General features: G+C 33.1%; 1 protein-coding gene across 2 annotated transcripts; it reads right to left on the bottom strand.

The window, feature by feature from the left end:
- Nucleotides 1–141: 141 nt before the first annotated feature.
- LOC108221902 (uncharacterized) lies at nucleotides 142–22,240 on the bottom strand. Of its 2 annotated transcripts, XM_017395759.2 has the most exons (12): nucleotides 22,084–22,239; nucleotides 18,760–18,819; nucleotides 18,619–18,672; nucleotides 18,451–18,511; nucleotides 18,209–18,285; nucleotides 16,946–16,995; nucleotides 16,653–16,735; nucleotides 15,170–15,240; nucleotides 14,956–15,097; nucleotides 823–962; nucleotides 649–747; nucleotides 142–494 (listed from the first exon to the last, which is right to left on the bottom strand). In XM_017395759.2, exons 1-12 carry the CDS (start codon nucleotides 22,120–22,122, stop codon nucleotides 423–425), a joined length of 948 nt encoding a protein of 315 aa, XP_017251248.1. In that variant the 5' UTR covers nucleotides 22,123–22,239; the 3' UTR covers nucleotides 142–422. The 2 variants fall into 2 exon arrangements, with proteins under 2 accessions (XP_017251248.1, XP_063949130.1); XM_064093060.1 differs by lacking the exons at nucleotides 142–494; nucleotides 649–747; nucleotides 823–962 and adding an exon at nucleotides 8,062–8,199 and having other exon boundaries at nucleotides 22,084–22,240.
- Nucleotides 22,241–23,752: the final 1,512 nt, after the last annotated feature.

Genomic DNA, 23,752 nt, shown 5'->3' with positions numbered 1-23,752 from the left:
CCTCTATATTTGCTGGACAAATTAGAAAATGGGGGCACCATATATTGTTGATTTTCCCGTGATTATTATACTATTTTTTGTGCTCGCTTTAAATTTAAATTTAACAAGAAGGCAATACAAAAAATTTAGCTGCACAGGTGATTCGCCAACACTGAAGTAAATTCCATATCAACATAGTTTACTGTTTTGAGGAAAGAAATATAATGTTGATACTCAACATGCAAATAAATCTGATTACTGATTAACAGCACTCAGATCCTCCTGAATATATTTCAAAAAGATTTACACGTCATTCTCATTGTATTGTATATTGCTGAATATCTGAAGATGAAATAACTGTCCAATACCTATTTTCTTCATTCTCCGTTTTTCTCCAATGCAAATCTTTTCAGCATCTGGTCATTAGTTGGAGAATATTAAGCTCACAATCGTTTTGGTTGGTAGTTCTTACCAGCAACAAACCCATCTGTATATGCTGAATTCTTGAATGTTGTCTGCAATTTGTGTAAGACATATTAAATTGCAGATCAGAAGTTAAGAAATAAGTGCAGAAATAAATGTCAAGGAATGAAACTGGAACAAGTAAGTCCAACTAGCTATGATTCTTTGACTAAATTATGTTTACACATAGAGGAAGCTGTAACTCACAGCTAAACTCTGCAACTCCAGTCTGAGATGATGTTTCATAGAGTTTGAAACCACAGTGCCAATTTGTTCTCCATGTTGCTTAATCTTCTCGTCCTTTGTCTGTAGAAATTTATCTCAAGCCTGACTAGAAAAACTTAGAAGATATGCCAAATTTAAATTGAATGGTGTGCTTACCTCAGAAATAATTAGAGCTGATGCTTTCTCTAGAATTTCATTAACAAATTTCTCAGGATCGGCAAATGATAAAAAATTAACTGCATTGACTGGTTTCTCCTTCACAGATAGTTTGGACGGCTTAACAGGTTTTGCTGCTTCTGAGAGTAAATTATAGATTCAGCTATTCATTAACAGAATATTAAAAGCACTATTTTATAAGGAAAAGAAATAGTTGTACAAAAGCTAGTGTTGGCAATTGAGTCAGATCAGGTCGGATATCTAAAACCCAAAAATTTGAATTTACTTAAATTAAACCATTGATAGTAAAATAAACCATTGATAGTAAATCAATACCATTGTCGCAAATGACGAGATGAGGTGTGTGATGGTGGTAGGTAGTCGCTAGTTGTGGTAATTTATGGTGGCAAGGCCGGTGGCTATTAGTGATAGTAGGCGATGATGGCAAGTCATAAAAAGTGTTGATAATGGTGGAAGGAGGTCCATTATTGTAGTACGGATGATCATATATATATATATATATATATATATATATATATATATATATATATATATATATGTATATATATATATATACCCTCAGTAGCTCCTAATAAGATCTATGAAATAGGATTTCTAGATCTAAAAGCAAGATTTGCTATTAAGACTTTAGAACAAACTATCAGAATATCTGATAGTTCTCAGACAATTAGGTTATTAACTAAAAAGGATTTAGCTCCTTTTAAACAACACAGATTTATCCATATTGGATTAATCCAAGTAGCTTTTAAGCCCCTAACACTGTTAGGAGTAAACTCTAGTATCATGGCATACATAAGAGATGGTAGATGTAGAGACTTTAAACCCTCTCTAGCTGCTTTAATAGAAACCAGCCTATGCCACGGACCCGTCTATTTTGACGTATCTCCAAACTTAACCCTATCTTTAACAGATAGTAATTTGTTAGATGCTATGCAACTATCAATTCATACTAGTGGTTATAATTTTAAACCAGGTAGTGAAATAATAGCTATATGCTATAGAGTATACTATAAGGTTCTACAAACTTTGAACCCTAATATCAACAAAAAGATATTAGCCCCTCCCGGAACTACAACTGTGGTTCAAACTAATTTGTTAACTTCAAACATAGCCACTAATAGATTGATTAAGTGGAATGAAATCAATTTCCCTGAGACTTGGAATCTTCCTCAAGAATTAGAACCCAAGCCGATAATAAATCAAGAAATAGATCAAATTGTTGAGACATCAGAAGGAGATGTCGAAGTAAGATTTAGTTCTCAAAGAACATTAAGACTTCCTAGGACCATATCCTCTAGGTACTCCACTCACTCTACTCCTAGTGAGTACTATTCGGTCCCTAACGAATCAGCTAGGGCTTCCACTTCTCAAATAAGAGAAGAAACAGGATCTGTAGAAACAATACGAATAAGTCAAAATAAAATTCCAGAAGGAATTTATAATCAGAGTAGACAGTCGCCTACTCAATCTGAAATGAGCTTCCATTTAAATGATTAATTTAAACCCAGGAAGTGAGTTTAGAAAAATTCTCAATAGAGAATTCCTAGGAGAAGATAATAAACAATTTAGGGATTGGTATTTTAATAAATACAATCCTGAAGAATTAAAAAATTTTAAAAATCAATATTATGATTATATGACAAAAACTAATGATATTATATTTTTTGTCAGATGGTTTATTCATAATTATATTAATAACCTTAAAGGTGAAATATTAGTCTTACAAAAAACTTGGAAGACTAATCAAGGAGAAACCATATCCAGGTTTCCTCCAGAAAAACAATTTTTTTAAATACTAATACTGAGGCTACAGCCTATTTAAATTTGCAAAAGGTTGAGAATGCTCAAGTGACCCTAAAAGAATTAAATTCGATTATTAGGTCACAAAACTATACTAATACGTATTTGAATTGCTTAGGAGATCAGTTAATCTCTATTGAGCAAGAAGTTTGTAATCTTCAAAAACTCATTAAGACTCAAATTGAGCAACAAAAATTAATCTTAGAAAAGATTAGTAAAACTGAGGAGAAGAAAGAAGAGTCATGTTCTTCGAAAGAAGAAACTCCCATGATTCAACCTCCTGTTTCCATACAAGGATTTAAGATGGAAACAAATCAAGATAATTTTGTTCAAATTCTTGAACAAAAACTCAAAGAAATGAGTCTTAGAACTGTTTCTGAAGAGGAACAGTCAGAAGTAGAATCTTCTAATGGAACAGAAGCCTCCGAGAATGACAGCCAAATAGGCGATGCCAATCAATTAATTGAAATGTTTGGAAATCAGAATTTAAATTATGAAAGTATAAATCCTATTTATACTCCAAAACCTCTTGAAAAATATTATTACAAGAGACCTTCCCCGCAGGATCTTCTATTTGAAGAACCTGAATCTTTTCAAAATTCTTATTCAGGAAAAGCTATCTATGAATGGAACATTGATGGCTTGAATGATAAACAGATAGTTGATGTAATACATAGAATTATTATGTATTCTACTGTTTGTAAACAACATGGAAATAGTGATAGCACTATAGCATCCTTCATAGCCACTGGCTTCATAGGCCAGTTAAGAGGATGGTGGGATCATTACTTAAATGATACCCAAAAAGAAGAAATTCTTAATCATAAGAAATGTGCAACAATTGCCTGCACCTGCTAAAAAGGAAGATATACCTTCCTCATCATCAAAGACAATGACTTTTAAAGAGGCAGCAATTACGGAAACTCCTCCAGATCAAGAATACTTTGAAAATCCGATTACAGAAAATATTCTGTATCTTGAAGAAGAAGATATTCTTATGACTCCAAATGATGGATGGTCATTGAAATTGTTTTATTACAGTGTAAAAATATCACAGTGTAAAAATTATTGCCAGCTAGATGAAGACCTCAATCCAAAATCATCAAAGATTTCAGCCAGCAATAATACTTGCTTTATTAAAGTTACTTTATTAAAGTCGTTTGTTTCTTTGTACAAAGTGAACATTATGAGATGTGACGATGGGGCCCAAAGTAGCACCCGGCATCAAATATTGTCTACTTTTTTAAAGTTATTTGTTTTCTTTTTACTTTTGTAAAAGTTGTTTGTTTGTATTTGTTTGTAACGAATCCAATGAAGGGTTCTTTTCTCCCTATATAAAGGGATTTATGTAACTCTGCAAGGCAGAATTTCGGAACAGAATAAAAGTTTTCCTTTCTCTTCTCTCTTACTCATGTGCTGAGATTCTTTCAAACATTCTTAAACTCATAATCTATATTGCTATTTTATTGTTGCTGCGTAGTTGGTATCAGAGCCAGGTCCCAGGTTGGAAGAAAGGTACATAATCTTTCAAACTATTTACATTATATTAATGAATAGCTAAATTGCAGTTGTGGTTAGTAAGATAATGTTCTAGAATTAAAAAAAAAAAAAAAAAAAAGTAAAATTTGAAAATTTTGAAATGCTTTTAGTGTCTTCCTGAAAGTATCATCTTTTTAAAGCCGTTAAGAAGAAAAGGCGATTTGTTTGATGAGAAATATTGGAATGTTTTTGCTAAAAGTATTTTATTCATCTTTGTTTAAGTTAGGGCAAATCAGTTTACATTCGACGATGATCGGTTCACAAACACATGAAGAAAAAGGATGAGGATGAAATACCAACTACGCAGCAACAATAAAATAGCAATATAGATTATGAGTTTAAGAATGTTTGAAAGAATCTCAGCACATACCAACTACGCAGCAACAATAAAATAGCAATATAGATTATGAGTTTAAGAATGTTTGAAAGAATCTCAGCACATACCAACTACGCAGCAACAATAAAATAGCAATATAGATTATGAGTTTAAGAATGTTTGAAAGAATCTCAGCACATGAGTAAGAGAGAAGAGAAAGGAAAACTTTTATTCCGTTCCCATCAATGTCATATCCAAGCTCCAAAAGTTTGGATCTAAAAGCATGGCGTCCACTAAGTTTCCCAAGGACAATACCAGATTCATCAGAACGATGAAGCCCAATATCTTCAGGAGATATAATCTCATACGTGTTTTTACGATGAGATCGACTGCCTTATATGCTGCATCAACTGGTCCTGTTCCAACCGAACAAGCAGTATGTTCCACGCCATCAGCAGCAATCAGTCTAACAGTTGCTGTAGATAGACCGAGACTCCCACATGTAACTTGTACATCACCTAGCTTCCAAACAACTTGAGGCTGAAAAACTTCATCCGAGACTAGGGCTATTAAGTCATCATCCGTAATATTCTTTTTCTTTTCAGCTACAGACTTGAAATTCCAAAAAAGATCATCGAATTCCTTCCCCTAAATGATAAGGTTCAGTGGACTTCTTTCGACGTCGCAAGCAGCAAACCGCCCACGTCGCCGCAATCCGAACACTTCACCGGACCATTCAATCGGTAGGAGCGACGGGCGGTGTGTACAAAGGGCAGGGACGTAGTCAACGCGAGCTGATGACTCGCGCTTACTAGGAATTCCTCGTTTAAGACCAACAATTGCAATGATCTATCCCCATCACGTACGACTTCTCCTTCCTCTGGACACCTGACAACACAGGATACATATCCCCGGACTGGAATAGAAAGTTTCTGCGCAGCAAGAGCAACCTCGCGGAAACGAGCAAGACTATCTTCAATGCTACAATTTATGTTTGATCGCGAGAAGGACTCGGACGCTGAAGCAAATACAGCCACCTCTTTAGCTCCAGCAGCAACAGCTGCCTCAAAACCTTTGAGATTAGATTTATCTCCTTTTTACACAGCTCTAAATATTCATTATTCATTTGAGCTGGTCTAGCTTTAGTAGGAATTATTCCCTCTTTTATGCAGTTTAAATCCGCACCACTATCAATTAAAGCAATTTCATCTTTTAAAATGAAATTTTTATCAATTACTAAAGTAATTTTTACAAACCATTTTTGTGAAGTTACTTGATTTAAAAGATGTAAGTATTCTTCATTTGAAGTACTTTCTTCTATTAGGTTTTTATCTTTGATTAAATTTTTATCTTTATCAGAGGATTTTGTATCTAATAAAGTTAATCTTCTTGATAGATTAGAATTATTTTGTTTTATATCAGAAATTTCTGATTTTAAGAAATTAACTTCTCTTTTGAGATCACTAATAGAAACTGGAGTTTCTTTAGTGTTAGATTGTTGAAATCTATTTAAAACCTCACTTAATTGGTAAGGTGCCTCAATTATTTTAGGCGTTTCTGAGTTATCTCTTATTAAGGCTTCGATTAATTTTCTTTTTAATTCGGAGTCCTTAATTAACTCTAAAGCCTTTAAGACTTTATCTTGATCTTCTGAAAGGACATTTAATCCATTCATTTCAACTATTGATTTCCAATAGTTTATTTCGTTACATTGACAATCATTATTGTCAGAATCAGAGGAAGATTGAAAACTTTTATTCCGTTCCGAAGTTCTGCCTTGCAGAGTTACATAAATCCCTTTATATAGGGAGAAAAGAACCCTTCATTGGATTCGTTACAAACAAATACAAACAAACAACTTTTACAAAAGTAAAAAGAAAACAAATAACTTTAAAAAAGTAGACAATATTTGATGCCGGGTGCTACTTTGGGCCCCATCGTCACATCTCATAATGTTCACTTTGTACAAAGAAACAAACGACTTTAATAAAGTAACTTTAATAAAGCAAGTATTATTGCTGGCTGAAATCTTTGATGATTTTGGATTGAGGTCTTCATCTAGCTGGCAATAATTTTTACCCTGTGATATTTTTTCCTTCAAGAATTCGATCGTCTAAGAAATCTCTCAAGATTTTAATATTCCTTGGATTGAGGTAATGACTCTTATAATTTTCGAAATCTTCTTGGATTTCTCTGACTGTTCTTTTAGCCTTTTCCTCTGGGGTGGCTTGACTGTATTTTTTATAGATATTATTCTTTTCAGCATTAATTCTGAGAATTTCCCAGTCTAATCTCTTTATCTCTTTAAATTCTCTGGCAAAAGGTATCATTATAATTCTGGATCCTTTCCTTTCCCCTTAAAATTTGAAGTTGTAAGGGATGCAATTAGACCATCCCAGAAATCTTCAGGAGTAGAAGTATATTCTTCTTCCTGAGATTCACCTGCTAAAACATTAAAAGAATTATTAGAATCCATTGATCCTGGTGATGACGCCGTTTTCATTGACTGATCTTCATTAGGAAATGAAAATGTACTGAAGAATTGATTCTTCATATGGTCTAAAACCCTCTTCATGATCTTTTGATCTGATTCATTAGGGAACTTTTCTGAAAATAAGTTTTCAGGTCCTCCATTGGAGTCTGTTGTGAACTTTGTCCATCAGGGATTTGTTTTTCATCATGGTTTATTACCATCTTGATGTTGGACTCTATCTTCTGAATATCTTCAGAACTCATCTTCGTCCACCATTTATAGAAGAAATTCCTTTGTAGCAGAGGAATTCCTAGCTTGTCTTTATCGATAGAAATTGTCCATCTCCAAATCCAAGGAATTTGAAATTTTGAGAAAAATATGAAAGGACATTGTCCAAAAATTAATCTTTTAGATTTAATGCGTGTTACCAGAGGGCTGTTATCACACCATGAGTTATATAAATTCATAATTTTTTCTGGTAGAATTTCAAGAGAAGGGCCAAATTTTGACCACCATTCATAAAACCAATTTGGTATGTGCTTATTAAGCACTTCAGGGTTTACTGAGAAAAACCAAGAATGTTTATTCTTGGGATTTTGATAATAAAATGCTTTAGAAAAAGCTTGGATATAATCCCAGTAATTGAAATAAATATATTTACCTTCAGCAATTTTTATTGCTTTACCCTCATTAGGATTCAATCCCCATTCTCTGGGAGTTAATACCTTGTTGATGTGGCATTTGCTGAAGTTTATAAAACTTTCAGGGTTATTGTTCTGATAATGATGAACAATTGTTACCGATTCGGTAATTGTCAACAGAATTTCCAGATATAATCTGGGCTGATTTTGCAAAGCAGCATACCCTCTATTTTCAAGGTACCTGGTTTTCAATGACCATCCATCATTTGGAGTCATAAGAATATCTTCTTCTTCAAGATACAGAATATTTTCTGTAATCGGATTTTCAAAGTATTCTTGATCTGGAGGAGTTTCCGTAATTGCTGCCTCTTTAAAAGTCATTGTCTTTGATGATGAGGAAGGTATATCTTCCTTTTTAGGAGGTGCAGGCAATTGTTGCACATTTCTTACCCGATTATTTCGGTATACTGTCCAGTCTCCAATTAGAGGAACAGTTGATTCTGTATGGGGTAGCAAATTGTTACTCCCACGTCCTCGCCCTCGGCCATAGCCGCAGCCTCTGCCCCTATTAGGGGTACTCATTCACCCTGTAAAAATTCGCGGGTTAGATAATCAGCAAGAGAATTATTTTCTCCTTTGATGTATTGAATATCAAATTCAAAGACTGAAAGCTGAGCTTGCCAGCCTGCAAATATTTGCTTGGATACAAGATTCTTGACATCCTTTTCTATTATAGATTTTGCAGAACTACAATCAATTCTAAGCAAGAATTTTTTATTTAATAAGTCATCCTGAAATTTAGAGATGCACTTGATAATAGAAAGCATTTCTTTCTTAATAGTCGAGTATTTTGACTGAGTGAAATTCCATTTTCCCGAAGTAAATCTAACAAGCTCTTCTTTTGAAGTGTTTGGATTTATTTGTTTTAAAATTCCACCATAGCCTATATTAGAAGCATCTGTTTCAACAATTTTAAAATACTTTGGATTTGCCAAAGATAAACAAGGTAGACATTTTACCTTTGCTTTTATTCTCCTTACTGCTAGAGAATGTTCTTCAGTCCATGGCTGAGGATTTTTCTTTAGTCTAGAATACAGTATTGTTGTATCTTTAGCTAGGTCTTTATAATAGTCTGAAACATAGTTCAAACTTCCTAGAAACCTTTGCAACTGTTTTGTATCTAGAATATTATCAGGAAACTTAGAAGCAAATTCTATACTTCTTTCAATTGGAATAATCTTTCCTTGACTAATCATATGTCCTAAGAATCTGACTTGGACTTGAAAAAGTTTCACTTTTGGGGCAGATATTACTAACCCATTTTTTCTAATTAAATCCTTAAAAATTTTTAAGTGTTTTATATGTTGATCTAATGTTTTAGAAAATACTAAAACATCATCAATATACACAATTATAAATTCGGTGTAAGGGTTAAATATATCATTCATAATATTCTGAAAATCAGAAGGTGCATTTTTTAAGCCAAAAGGTAGGACATTCCATTCATACTGACCAAATGGAACTGTAAATGCAGTTTTATATTTATCAGATTCATTTATTTGAATCTGCCAATATCCAGACTTCATATCGAATTTAGAGAAAATTAAAGCATTATTTAATCTATCTAATAAATCTTTTTTATTAGGAATTGGGTATCTAACCCATTTCAATACCTTATTAAGGGGTTTATAGTTTATAACTAACCTGGGAACACCTCGTTCCTTTTCTGCAGCATTATTAACATAGAATGCTGTACAACTCCAAAGGGATTTAGATTTTCTAATTAATCCCTTTTCTAAAAGAGAATTTATCTCCTTTTTACACAGCTCTAAATATTCATTATTCATTTGAGCTGGTCTAGCTTTAGTAGGAATTTGGTTTTCATTAAAACCATCTATGTAAGGAAGAGAAACGACATGTTGTTTTCTATTCCAAAAAGCATTTGGTAAGTCATTGCATACTTCACTAAGGAATTGCTTTTCAATAGTTTTTATTTTTTCTTTAACTTCGCTTTTATTAAGCTGTTCTTTAATACTTAAAATATTAATTTCTTCTTTAAGAAAATTTAATTGTTTTTCTTTATTAAGAAGAACATCTTTTACCTCATTAAGCATTTGCGTCTGAGGATCTGTTATGAAGTTAAATTTAACTTCTTTACCATTTATGGTAGCTAGAATTCCTTTAGTGTCGATTTTATTAATCGGCATTAGCATATGCAAAAAAGGAGTTCCTAATATTATCCTATGAGTAATATTTTGTAAATTTTTTACAAGGATAAAAAATGCGGGTAAACAAACATCTTTGTTACACACATACGCATTAGATAATTTATAATTTATATCTAACTTACTTCCTCCTGCTACTGTTAGCGATCGGGTAGTTTTTTCAAAATACTTAGTAGGAATTATTCCCTCTTTTATGCAGTTTCAATCCGCACCACTATCAATTAAAGCAATTTCATCTTTTAAAATGAAATTTTTATCAATTACTAAAGTAATTTTTACAAACCATTTTTGTGAAGTTACTTGATTTAAAAGATGTAAGTATTCTTCATTTGAAATACTTTCTTCTATTAGGTTTTTATCTTTGATTAAATTTTTATCTTTATCAGAGGATTTTGTATCTAATAAAGTTAATCTTCTTGATAGATTAGAATTATTTTGTTTTATATCAGAAATTTCTGATTTTAAGAAATTAACTTCTCTTTTGAGATCACTAATAGAAACTGGAGTTTCTTTAGTGTTAGATTGTTGAAATCTATTTAAAACCTCACTTAATTGGTAAGGTGCCTCAATTATTTTAGGCGTTTCTGAGTTATCTCTTATTAAGGCTTCGATTAATTTTCTTTTTAATTCGGAGTCCTTAATTAACTCTAAAGCCTTTAAGACTTTATCTTGATCTTCTGAAAGGACATTTAATCCATTCATTTCAACTATTGATTTCCAATAGTTTATTTCGTTACATTGACAATCATTATTGTCAGAATCAGAGGAAGATTGCTCAGCTAACTCTAAATTATCTTCTTCGGAAGATTTTTCTGAATCAGAATTGAGAAGAACTTTCTCTAATTGCAACCTTAGTTGCTCATCCTTAATCTCATTAAGGCTTTCTTAGTCCAACATTGGTTGGCATAGTGACCAACTTTGCCACATTTATGGCAAGTTATGTCAAGCTTTTTAGCTTTTCTTTTTCCTGGCTTAGGCATAAAAGATTTTTCTTTTGGCCTAGACTTATTATAAAATTTTCTTTTATAATTCTTTTTATTAGAATTGTCATTTAAAATATTTTTAAACTTATTTTTATATGGTTTATATTTTTTAGAAACCATTTTCCTTTTATTATCTAACCTAGGAGGTTTTCCTAAGTCGAAAGCGAATTGTTCGCCTCGTCCCTTCTGCCGGCGATGCGCTCCTGTCCTTAATTGGCCGGGTCGTGCCTCCGGCGCTGTTACTTTGAAGAAATTAGAGTGCTCAAAGCAAGCCTACGCTCTGTATACATTAGCATGGGATAACATCATAGGATTTCGGTCCTATTACGTTGGCCTTCGGGATCGGAGTAATGATTAACAGGGACAGTCGGGGGCATTCGTATTTCATAGTCAGAGGTGAAATTCTTGGATTTATGAAAGACGAACAACTGCGAAAGCATTTGCCAAGGATGTTTTCATTAATCAAGAACGAAAGTTGGGGGCTCGAAGACCTATCTATTCTCAATCTCGTATCTGATTCTCCTTGGGATTGGCGCCTCATAATTGAAACTCGATGAGTATCGAACCATTTAATCGATTGGTGAATATATATATATATATATATGCCAACATTCCAGAGAGGGACTCCTTATATGGAGTTACATAGTGCGCCACTATAAATCATCAATTTTATTATAAATTCTGTTATAGAATACATATAAAACGTGATTCTAATATAAAATACTATAAAATAAATCTATTTTAAGTAATTTAACACTTAAAATTTGATTAAAAAAGTATATTTTCGAAACTGATTCTAAAACAGAATAATTCTGGATAATTATTATTCTGTTATAGAATCATGTTGAGATATTGCATAATTTTAGATGATCTTTGGAATAAAAAAATTATATAACTTAGTTTTCGGTTTAATAATCAAAATTTGAAATTATATTTCATAAAAAATATAATAGAATATATATTATGTATATATTTATAATGGTGTGCTACGTAACTCCATATAAGAGGGTATGCTATGGAGTGCTACCCTATATATATATATATATATATATATATATATATATATAATCATCTATAATCGATTATCAATAATTTGGATAAGTAGATTTTCTCGATTTTGATAATAAAAATCGCTGTTTACATACTGTATAAAAACAGTGATTAGTGCAGTATAAATTAGTGATACCCGTAGTTATAAATAGTGGTAGGGAAACTGGTTTCTAGTTTTTATTTTAAGAGTGGTTTACATACTGTATATATATATATATATATAGGCAAGTGCTCAAATACAAACTCCCTAATGTACAAACGTACAAACAATCACTAAATGACTTGAACGGAATCACTAAATGATTGAACAGAATCATTAAATCTACCAGGGGGTCTGATGGAGAGATAAGGGGAGGAGAGCACTTACGGGGCGGCATAGCCGAGTGGTGGTGTAGCGCGGGCGGTGGCAGCCGCGACGCCGGCGCGAGGGCAGTGCTATAAACACGATTGGAGGAGAGACACGATTGAGGGAGATGAGAAAAGCAGTGGTGAATGTTGTGTGTGTGTGTGTGTAGCACTGGTCAGTGAACGAACCAGAGAGAGAGAGAGAGCCGCTGGCAGTGGTGGTGGTGGTGGTGGTGGTGAGAGAGAGAGGCGATGGGCAGTGGTGGTGGATGGTGGTGAGAGAGAGTGGCGCTGGATGGTGGTGAGAGAGAGTGGTGGTTGATGGTGGATGGGGTTGTGATGGTGGTGATTAGAGGTGATTGTGGTGGCGGTGGTGATGAATGTATGTATGTATTTGTTAAATAGGATCTGCTAATCACTAAATATTATTGTCATAATCACTGGTTTGTACGTTTGTACAGTAAGGAGTTTGTACTGGAGTAAGACCCTATATATATATAGAGAGAGTTTTACTCCAATAGAAACCTTGCTTATCCTAGAAACTAAAAACCAAGCTGAAATATCACTAAATCCTAAGGCAAATACCACTAAATTTTTAAACAACCCCATCTCCGCCTCCATCTTCACCAAACCCACCTCCATCTTCAAATTCTTCACCAACCCCACCTCTACAGCCACCACCTCCGTCGTCGCCTCCTTCATAACCACTACCACCTCTATGCCGCCTGCCTCCTCCATAACCACCACCTCCATCTCCACCTCCACCTCCATTATTTCTCTAACAACACAACCTCCACCTCCATCTTCACCAGCCTCATCTTAATTGCTGTTTCAACCTCCTTCAGCCACGTTCATACTTCTTTCTCTCCACCTCGACTCAACTTCAAACGCGGAGCCGCCACTATTCCGGCAACGCTCCAACCCCCTACTTCAAGCTACCCAAACCTTCGGTACAATCGTCTTTCCTCCATCTACACCTTCACCTCCACCATCTCCACCACTATCACCACCATCTGAATCGAAAAGGTGAACAGATCTGGAGATTATAAGCTGGAACATATCTGGAGATTAAGTTTTCACTAATTCCTGCAACACAGATCACTAAATCCTAAAGAGAATATCACTAAATTGTACTGAGAATATCACTAACTTGTATTGGTTTCTAGTTTTTATTTTAAGATTGGTTTCTATTTGATCATGAGCCTATATATATATATATATATATATATATATATATATATATATATATATATATATATATATATATATATATATATATATATATATATGTATGTATATATCGTATTTGAGATTTGTGATGTACAAACTGGTGATTTCAGTAGTTAAAAATAGTGATTAAAAATTGGTCGGATACTGGTTTTTAGTTTGTAAGCTAGTCTTTTTTAGATTTCAAAATCAAATCGGGTTCGTATCGGTATTACCTAAAATCGAAATACAAATCCGAAAAATCAGATTTGGTAAATCCCAAATTTCGTGTTTCAATCGAATCATTTTGTCATCTCTAACTCAAAAGCCATAATTTCAAGATGCTGAAATTTGTTACTCCCTCCATCTCCATATAATAGTCTTGTTTGACTTTTCGATAATCAAATCGACCAATTTTTGACTGTAAATAAAAAATTATTCTTTTATTAACATTTAAAAACTATAAAACACATTTGAAGTAGATCAAATATACTTTTTAACGATATGATTTTCAAAACTTACTTAATTATATAATGTGTAATAGATGGTAAAAAATTGGTCAATCTAGCCAAGTCAAATCAAAAACAAGACTATTATTTTGAGATGGAAGGAGTATTATTTTGTGTTCAGTCAGAACATAAAATGTTGTAGACATACTATAACAATTGTACGACTCTAAATTTGAGAAAATCATTAAGAGGTGAAAAGATTTAACTCATTGACTTTAAATTGTAGTTACTAATCATTTTTCTTAAATGTACTTTTGATCTATGTTACTCAGACTCTTCAGTTTGCCTCGAAGTACCCGTGTCGGATACTCGACACTTGGACATGGAGACATGGACACGTATCCATGTCGGACACTTCTAGCCGAGTCCGATTAACATAGCTTTTGATAAATATATTTATTTGAATATTTAACGGGCTATTTTCTCGACAATTTAAGTGGCGAGTTGGGTGGAACCACTGCAGTTTAAGACTATCAGAGCTAAATGACCCCCAGTAGTGACTACAGTTGAACTGAATGTATAATCTGGCCCTTTTAGACTAGGTAGCTTCTTGTATCAGTAAACAACAGATATTTAAAATTTATCAGGGAATTCTATGGAAAAAGATTGCACAGTACCATGTACTGTTGTACACCATGCAAGTATCAAATCTTCGCAATTAACTGAAGTTACTAGAATGAGAATTTTGCCAAAACAAACTAATTCAACGAAAGGAACTGCTCATGAATACCTATACACACAGACACAGGTATATATTTCTTTTTGGTAAACTCTACTTGATATCAAACTTCTCTAATGTATATATATTTTTGAGTTATGCACATCCATAATATATATGGTACTTCTAGTGTCTTCTTTATTCTTAAGAACTATCACTAATTTAACAACCAAGTACACACCCTAGTCCCATAACGGTAGAACCTGTGACTACTAAATTTTAACCAGCAAAAGAATTACTGGAGAAATGCAAGGAATGTATATGAAAACGGCATAAAATAGGAAGAATAGTTGGCCTGAAAGCATACCTGTTACAACCGTCGGCTTGTTATTCACAGCAACATCACTTTTATCCGCAACTACCTTGGCTTCAAAATCTTGTAGAAGAGCATCGGATGGAACTAAGGCAGCAAGATCAGGAGGTTGATCCTTTCCTACCGGAGGGTTAGCCTGCAAGAATCATTACATAGGAATGAGACACCAAAAACTTAGATGACTTGCTCTTTAATAAACTTCACATACCTCCAAATCAACATATGCTGGATCTCTGCCAATTGACTCAAGGAACTTGTCCAGACCTGAGACATTTAGAGCTGCAAATGAAAACAATATGCCACAAATTAGATATTAGTAGTCATCTCGAAGCCAGTATAATCGAATTTCTCAAAGCATGGCCTAATATGGTGCAAAATTTTAATGACAAAAAAGGTAAGCTCGAAAAAATGACAGGGACAAAGTACCAATACAACCATCAAATTCCACAAAAGTAAGACTTGCTATGCTTCTGTTTGTAACTTACATTGATGGTATTAAAGTCTTTACATCGCCTACAACATTTAAAATTTTGTACCTTAATTTTTCTTCTCATAACACTATTTTTTGTCCTTAAGCACTGGCTTAATTAGACAGTCATAAAAGTTAATAAAATTATAATTTCAAGATTTTTGTAGTATATACAAAGGTGATCTCCAACGCACTTTATTCACCCCACTTGAAGCTATTACCTTTACTGTCTCCCAAAACAAGATATAACAGATCAAAATTTTCCATAGAAGGTAATCGGTAATCGAGGAATTATCATAAGTTTATGAACAGACCCGGAAAAGATACACACAGAAACAGAAGCCTCTTGTGGTCTCTATTTGTATCATGTAATAAATACATTTATTTAATATTAAGGCTCCAGAAAGTATCAGCCAAAAAAATGATTTACAGATTTTCTGATGTTTGTTTGACCTTGAAATAAATCTATTTTTCTGAATATCCAGTGCTTGTTCGATTTATCATTTAAGAAATTTATTTTCCTCGTTGTCTTCTTTTTATTTAGTTTAGGGAAAGTAAAAGAATTTCCAGGGAGGAAAATTCCCGTAGAAAAATATTATGATTTTCCAAAAGATGACTTCCCCTGTCAAGGAAAACGTTTTAAAGAAAAACGATTTCTCACTATTTCTCCGTGTTTCCCATGATACTAAAAGGGAGAAAATTTGAGGGTTAATTATCAAATAGGTCGCTCGTTTCGTTCAAATATATCAAGTGGGTCATCGACAAATTTTTGGTCTCATTTACATCACTTATATAAAGAAAGTTGTATTCTACTAATTTTAGAATTTTAAAATATTAATAAATAAAAAAAGTTGACTATTGTACTTTTTCTATATAAGCATATGCCCATCTTTCCGACTACATCAGTTTTTTTAGCTAAATATATACTAATCTTCCTTTTTAAAATTGAATTCGACCTATATTATTGTAAATTTTTCTTTGGGATGGAAGGAACAGTCAGCAGAAACAGAAAAACAAAGTTGAGAATAAGCAGTAAATGCCCAAAACGAAGTTTAAGAAAGACAATTTGAAAATCAAATATTCCATATACAAAAGAGATAACTAGAATAATATGGACATGTACAGAGACTTGCCATGTTATCATTAAGGAAAGTATACAAAAAGTCATTTTGGCAAGTTGCTTATTTTTATTTTCTGCTCTTCAAAAACCTAAAGCACTTACATATCGACATGTCATTCGAAAGTGGGTGGAAAAAGCAGCACTCCTGGCTCTTTAATCTTTGATCTAGCAACAACGAAACACACCTTCACCAAAACAATCACACAACATAATCAGAAAAGAAAATATAATTCATTATTGGCAAAGAATAAACCTATGGGCTAAAAACTATTCACCAAGAGAGCCAAGAGGGCCATGTACGGAAAACCTCATTAAAACGATTTTAAGTCACATTCATGGCTAATACTTATCTGCTTGAAAAGGATACAAGAAAATCCTAGACAAAGGTAACATACCGTGCTGATTCATGCACAACTGCAAAAGGAGTAACACAACCTACTGGTACCTTAAAATATCACCAAGAAAATAACACGGTTAGAAGATATCACCAATATTCATCTACAGAAAATGGAAGTGTCAAGATAACTTAAATGACATCAGAAAGCACAAAATAAAGGACACAGCTACATGAACTATATAATAGTTTAATAACAAATACAACGTATAGCAGTAAGCAAATTCAAGTTCTATTTTATTGTTTCAAACAAATACAACATATGGCACTTACAAATTCAAGTACGATACAATGTATGGCATTTAACATATCCATCTCCAGCCAAATCACATAATTTATCATAACATATAGAACTAAAAATTATCTACCAACAGAATTACTAGCAATTAAAGTACTAGGTCAATTACGTCATACCGAAACACAAACATGCCATTAATGAATATATTAATACATTTCTTTGATTAATGGCAAGCTTTACTATCAGAAAGGAGGGAAATCTAGACATGAGAACAACACAAAAAATTTTAGATAATAAGACAAGGAACTGCTTCCTTTTCCAGATTTCAATTTTAGCCATAAGATACTTATGCTAATACATTTAATACATTGGTATAACTGCTACTAAGAAATTGTGCTGACTCGCATCATCAGGTTGCATGACAATCTTTGCAAAGACATGTATGTCTGTTCACATAGTTGTATATGAAAGTTTAAAAGGCAATTGAGGATGTGGATCTCTTTTCCAAAAGCATCTCTAAAGCTAAGTCGGCCTTCTCGCAGATAATCAAAGGAAATATTTTTTTGATTTTTAATTTTTAATCAATCTAATATCAATTTTCTATAAACCCACTGAAAGGACTTCATGAACAAAAATGACTTGGCTACCAGTTTTGTACTCATTCTTCCTACAAGATGACAGGCTTATTTGTATGTTGTCAAGACTGAATGCAGTTTTGCATTTAGTGCACTTAATTTAATTTCCACAACAAAATAGTATAAAATAGTTTTTTTCCTTTTTCTTCCTCAGATGTTTATACACTGGTAGCTCTTTACCCTAGCGTTCCATCTGCCTTCTCCCACAGAATCCTTAACCCTTGCCCATACAAAACCCTTTACCTGCTAGTAAATATTTTGAGGAGCCACAACAACAGGAAGAAAACATAAAATTTTAACTTTGACCTTTGGTCTATTGCAAAGGAGTTATTACTTCGGTATAATAGCATTGAATAAAAGAATAAGGCAGGCATGGGACAAAGATACGCACCTTAAGGATTTCACCAAGTGCTTCCTCAGGAGCCATTCTTAACCCCCCTTTTCCCAAACCAAGTCTTTGCGACAGAACTGCTCATTTATACATCAGATAAGTTTACAAATTTTTGAAAAAGAGAATTGGTTTAGTGAGCAAGATGCCTGGTCAAAAGGTCAAGTCCTTTTAGCACCAAAATTTATACATGCGGCTACTTTAACTCTAAAATCAATGTGACTAGAAAACATCGGTGAACTTACCTTTTAGATCTACTTTCGTATCAGATAAAGCAGAAACAATATAGTATCTATGCTTCTTATCCTGTAGAGAGAAGAGGTGGTATGTTTGCCACAGTGAGCATTTAGAAAACACTATAAGAAATCTTGCTGAAAACTAAAGATGCACTCCCATTTCCTAATGCATCATACCTTTAAAAATAAATTTTTGCTTAGCGCCCCCTTCAAGTGTCCAACATACTTTGCCTAAGTAGTAACAAAAAAACAAGTTGCAGTAAAAACACAATTAAGCGAATCAGATCATGTTTTTCTCTTCCCTTTTTCTTTGCATACCTGAGCCTCAACGGTCAACACTACAGGATGATCATACTGAGAAAAATCGATTTGAAGCTCCTGCAGAAGCAAAGTATACAAATATCATCACAATTTACAAAATAAAAGAGAACATGACATTGACCAAGTAAAATATAGATTGTTGAAAGCACTGACAGATACAAAAGTAAAGCAAATACGAAACAATATTTGACATGCAATTCTCTGTCTTAGCAAATAACAAAGATAATTATCATTCATTTAGTTTTCAGAAAGATAATTAAAATTGTCAGGTATTGTAGTAGTATTAGCTTTAAGCAGTAGTATAGGCAGTCCAGTCATTTCAGCAGCCTATGTCAGTTGTAGTCTATCAATACCAGACTTGTTTGTACCTTTCAGTTTATGATATGAAAATGGATGTACTTCCACAAATCCTCTCTTTCTCTTTCTATAACTGGCATCGTCTCATTCTAGGGGTTGTAACTCAATTCTATATCTTTATCTGTTATATCTCCCTCATTTCGGTCTATCGCTCTCTATATTCTACCTGAAATCTCTCTGATCTCTCTTAATCCACCTCCAGTTCTATGTTTTATCACTTAAATTGTCTACATAAACTAGAAATATATAAAAAGTCACCAAACAGTTTAGAAATTCACCTATTCCTGACAATAAAACGGTACCAGGACACTTCATATTGAAGTAAATGGTACACGGCTACACGCTCAACTCTTAAATAAATTCCTCCTCTTACAATCAATATTGTGTCTATTAGACAGGACACTTCATATTCAAGTAAATGGTACTCGGCTACACTCTCAACTCATAGATAAATTCCTCCTCTTACATCAGTGTTGTGTTTATTACATAAGCTGTAAAAAAATAAGGTTTTCTAATCCAAAGTTTCAAAATAATTTGGCACAAAAAATACTCCTTGTGAAATCAACAAGCCATCTGCTTCTAAGGTGCTCATTATATGGATCAACAGAGACACTAATAAGTCTCCTTGTGAAATCAACAAGCTATTTTCTCCCAAGTCCCGATGAACATCTTAGAGAACTGTTCAACAGGCCACCTGCTTCGACCACTTACTCCCAACGAACATCTTCAACATACTTATGCTCCATTCCGTTACAGATTGTTAAAGGAAAGGAACCGAATTTTTTTATTTTTTTTAGGTAAAGGTGAAAGAAAGAATTCAAAAAAGAAAAGTAGAAAAAGTGAGAGTGAAAATTTCATACGACAGAGATTTTAAAAGTGGGAACACAACATTCATCTACAATTTCGTGGGATGTAGTTCTACTTGTATTTATCACTTATAATTGAATGGAACTGAGTTTCAAGTGTAAAGGAATAAGTTTGTGATAACCAGTAATTCTGGGTCACTTTCTTGTTCTATATCAATAAATTGGGTTGCAGATCTCTGATTCGGGCCAGGTTTCGGATGGGGTCGGGTCATGTGCCCCCTCTATACAAAAAAAAGTACAAAACTCACCTAAATTTATTCCATCCAACACATTAGATGTAGCTATTTCCTAATTCCAACATGATATTCACTTGTATATGAAACTGGATCCCGCCTACTAGAGTAATTTCTCGGTTGTTAATACTCAAGGTTGCAATTACAGTGAAGTAGTCCATTTGAAATGTAGTAGTACATGTAAGAGATGCATTACTGAATTTCAAGTACCAAAATTCAGCAAACATTGTTGATTGTACAAACAAGTTCCGGCTATGGAATACTCCTCATGCCAAAAAATTGGTACTGTTAGCTCTTCTCTTATTTTCTCTGGTTTTAACAGGTTTAGTTCTCTTCTCTTCCGTACAATCAAAATGAGTTATAGGTAGGATTTGTACAATCGGATACTCCTCTCCCTCTCCCTCATATGTACATATCTTCTTGGAATGTAGGCGTTTCACATATCCCTCTCCCTCGTATGTACATATCTTCTTTAAAATATAGATGTGAAATGCCACCATCTATAAAGAGTCTGGACTAGTTTAAGTGCATCCTTTTCTTTTATCTCCTGCCGTTGCTTCTGTTCTGTTATGTTCTTCTATTTCATCCTCCTTTCTTGTCAAATATTTTGATATATTTTGTAAGTACATAAATTACTTTGACTATAATAATGTGAGATTGGAGATTATGTATGTGTGTATGTGTTGTAAATTAGAGTGAGGGTTTTGATTCGTTGCTTAGATATATTTTATACGTTTTGATCTATGTGTTTTGTATATGTTGTTTTAGAGCCACAATCTAATTTCTGATAAATTAGAACCGGCAAGAAATGTGACTTTTCACCAGCGGCGGTGGTGGTGCAGTGGTGGTTAACGGTGGTGTATGATGGCTTAATTAGTTACCTTAAATGTTTGAATTGGTGTACGATTTAATCAGTTTAATTGTGATCGACCCTTTAGATTTTAAATGTTTTTAAATTTTAAATTTTTATGCAAATACTTATAAACTATATTTGTTTTAATTTTTTCTTTATTTGAACTATCTTTCTTTATTATATTAATTTTGTCATTTGTTTTAACTAGTTGGTATGATTTATATTTATACCTATTTTAATGAAATTAGTATCATATTCGATGGAGGTTTGTGCCTATACGAGAGTTCCATCTTTTCATGGGTTTTGGCCATACTTGAAGGCATTATCAACCATATAAGAGGGTGATTAAATATCAATTAAGATGATTTTTTGTCATTTTAGATGACTTTATTTGATTATGTGTCTAACCAAAGCATTTCCTTAATGAAATTTCCTTGGATTAGACTTATTCAAATGTTTTCACCCTTTCGGATATATTATGTTGATGATGTCTAATATTGTTTACTTTCTTGGTTTAAGGTATTCAGACCCTTTCGAATATAAGTACATCTAAAATTCCGGGCATGTCCTTTGGCTAGATGATAAACTCTCTTTGATGGAAAATCTTTTCCATAGAGAATTTTATCTTGTATGAGATTTAAAAAAAAAAAAAAGGTTGTTATTACAGATAAATCAATATGGCCATACATTCCCCAAGGTTGTGCAGTAAGATTAAATTCCACCTTTAAAAATGTAATCCAATGAGAATATAAGTTATTCCAATATTCTGCAATTGGGGAGGAGGTACACACCAAGACTAATCAGAATGAGCAAAAACTAATAGCAACAATCAGCAGAAAAGTTGAACAGTTCATAGTGGAATTAAATAAAACTAATAGCGAGAGGGAGAGGGAGAGGGCGGGAGGGAGGGAGAGAGAGAGAGAGAGAGAGTGAGGGAGAGAGAGAGAGAGAGAGAGAGAGAGAGAGGGTGAGGGAGGGAGAGGGAGAGAGAGAGAGAGAGAGGGAGGGAGACCTTCAAGCGTGCAAGCAGCTGTTCCTTGGAAGAAAGCATATTGAGAAAGCTCTGAGAATCGATGGAGGCGCGACGGAGTTTCTGTAACTATTAGGTTTTGGTGAAGGAGTCCCGCTGAGCATCTTGGATGACATAAAATTTCACAAGAAATATCCCTTTACCAAAATTAAAAAACTAAAAAATATATAAAAAAAGGTTACAACTTACAATATTCTAATGAGAGATATATTTTTTTTAAAAAAAGTTATAATATTCTAATGAGAGATATATTTTTTTTTTCCTTAAACAGTCAAACTATGATCTAAGATCTATACTATACTATTACTATATTATTATTTTTTTTGTCACAAGATATTTTCTCGTATACGGAAGAGTACAATAGCCGCAGTTAGGAGTTTTTTTCGTTCAAGAAAGTTTATTATCTAATCATCGGGCATGCAGAGATGACCAGGAACACTAGACAATAAAACTTTAATGTTCGACAAGAAAACACCGTAAGAGGTCTCGCTGTCATTAATCCATCCATTCTCCTACCCTGAAAAATACAATACAAAAAACATTATAAGGTCATGCCGACAATAATAAAATAAGAAAACTATTTAAAATGACAGATGAAAAGGGTCAAAAACCATAATTAATTAAAGAAATAAGATAAGTATATAATATAATTTTTTAAAAAGAACAGTGAGTCAAAACTAATGTTAAACAAATCATAAAATCTACACCAAAGAGATTAGAGATCTCTTTGGTTAGATACATAATAAAATAAATCACATCTGAAAATAACTGACATATATAATAACAAATATTTAAAATAAGAAAATATAGTTTGGATATGGAAAACATAATTAAGATATATCTAGTCAAATATAAGACAAAGTCTTGGCAAAACAAATGTATCACGATTATAGCTAATTATCATTATCAACGCAATACAAGTTTGGTATACCACCAATCAATCAACCAACCATTAATGACGCAATAATACCTTATTAAGGCACAATAAATTTTGTATACACCAATTAATCCATCAACCATTAATGACGCAATAATACCTCATTAAGGCACAATTAAACCATCTTATATGACCCCATAAATTATGAAATTCAAGTACAATAATCAGCAATAAAATATTCAAATTAAGGCATGTAGAGAAAGTCAAATTCCAAATTTGAGCAAATTTAAAAGAATCAACTTGCCATTCAAAAAAAAAATTAATATCTACAATTACTATTACTAAAATCAACCTATCCAAAATTTCAATACTTAAAACTAAATCATGCAAAAAAAATAGTCAATCAGAATAATCAATGGGCACTAATTTAGTCACCCCTACGCCACCTTCATTACCACCGTCCATGAACCTTCATTACCACCGTCCAAGAAATAGCAAACATTCATCAAGAACACTAGCGAAAAACTAATACTCAAAAAGAGGATACTGAACAAAGTATAACTAATCGAATAAATTTAAGTAGATTACAAAAATCCAATTTTCTCAAAAACGGTCAAAATAGATAGAAGTGACAATAGACCACCGAAAAATCAAAACTACCGGAAAAACATTTAATAGACCACTTCAAAACGCCCAAGAAACATAACATCTCCTAAGATTATAATTATTTAAATCTTGACATACTGAAAGATAAGAATCCGAAGCATCAAGCAA

Source organism: Daucus carota, chromosome 5 (assembly GCF_001625215.2).
Source record: "Daucus carota subsp. sativus chromosome 5, DH1 v3.0, whole genome shotgun sequence".
Taxonomy (NCBI): domain Eukaryota; kingdom Viridiplantae; phylum Streptophyta; class Magnoliopsida; order Apiales; family Apiaceae; genus Daucus; species Daucus carota.
The sequence above is the reverse complement of the archived record's forward strand: the minus strand, read 5'-3'. Positions and strand labels throughout refer to the sequence as shown.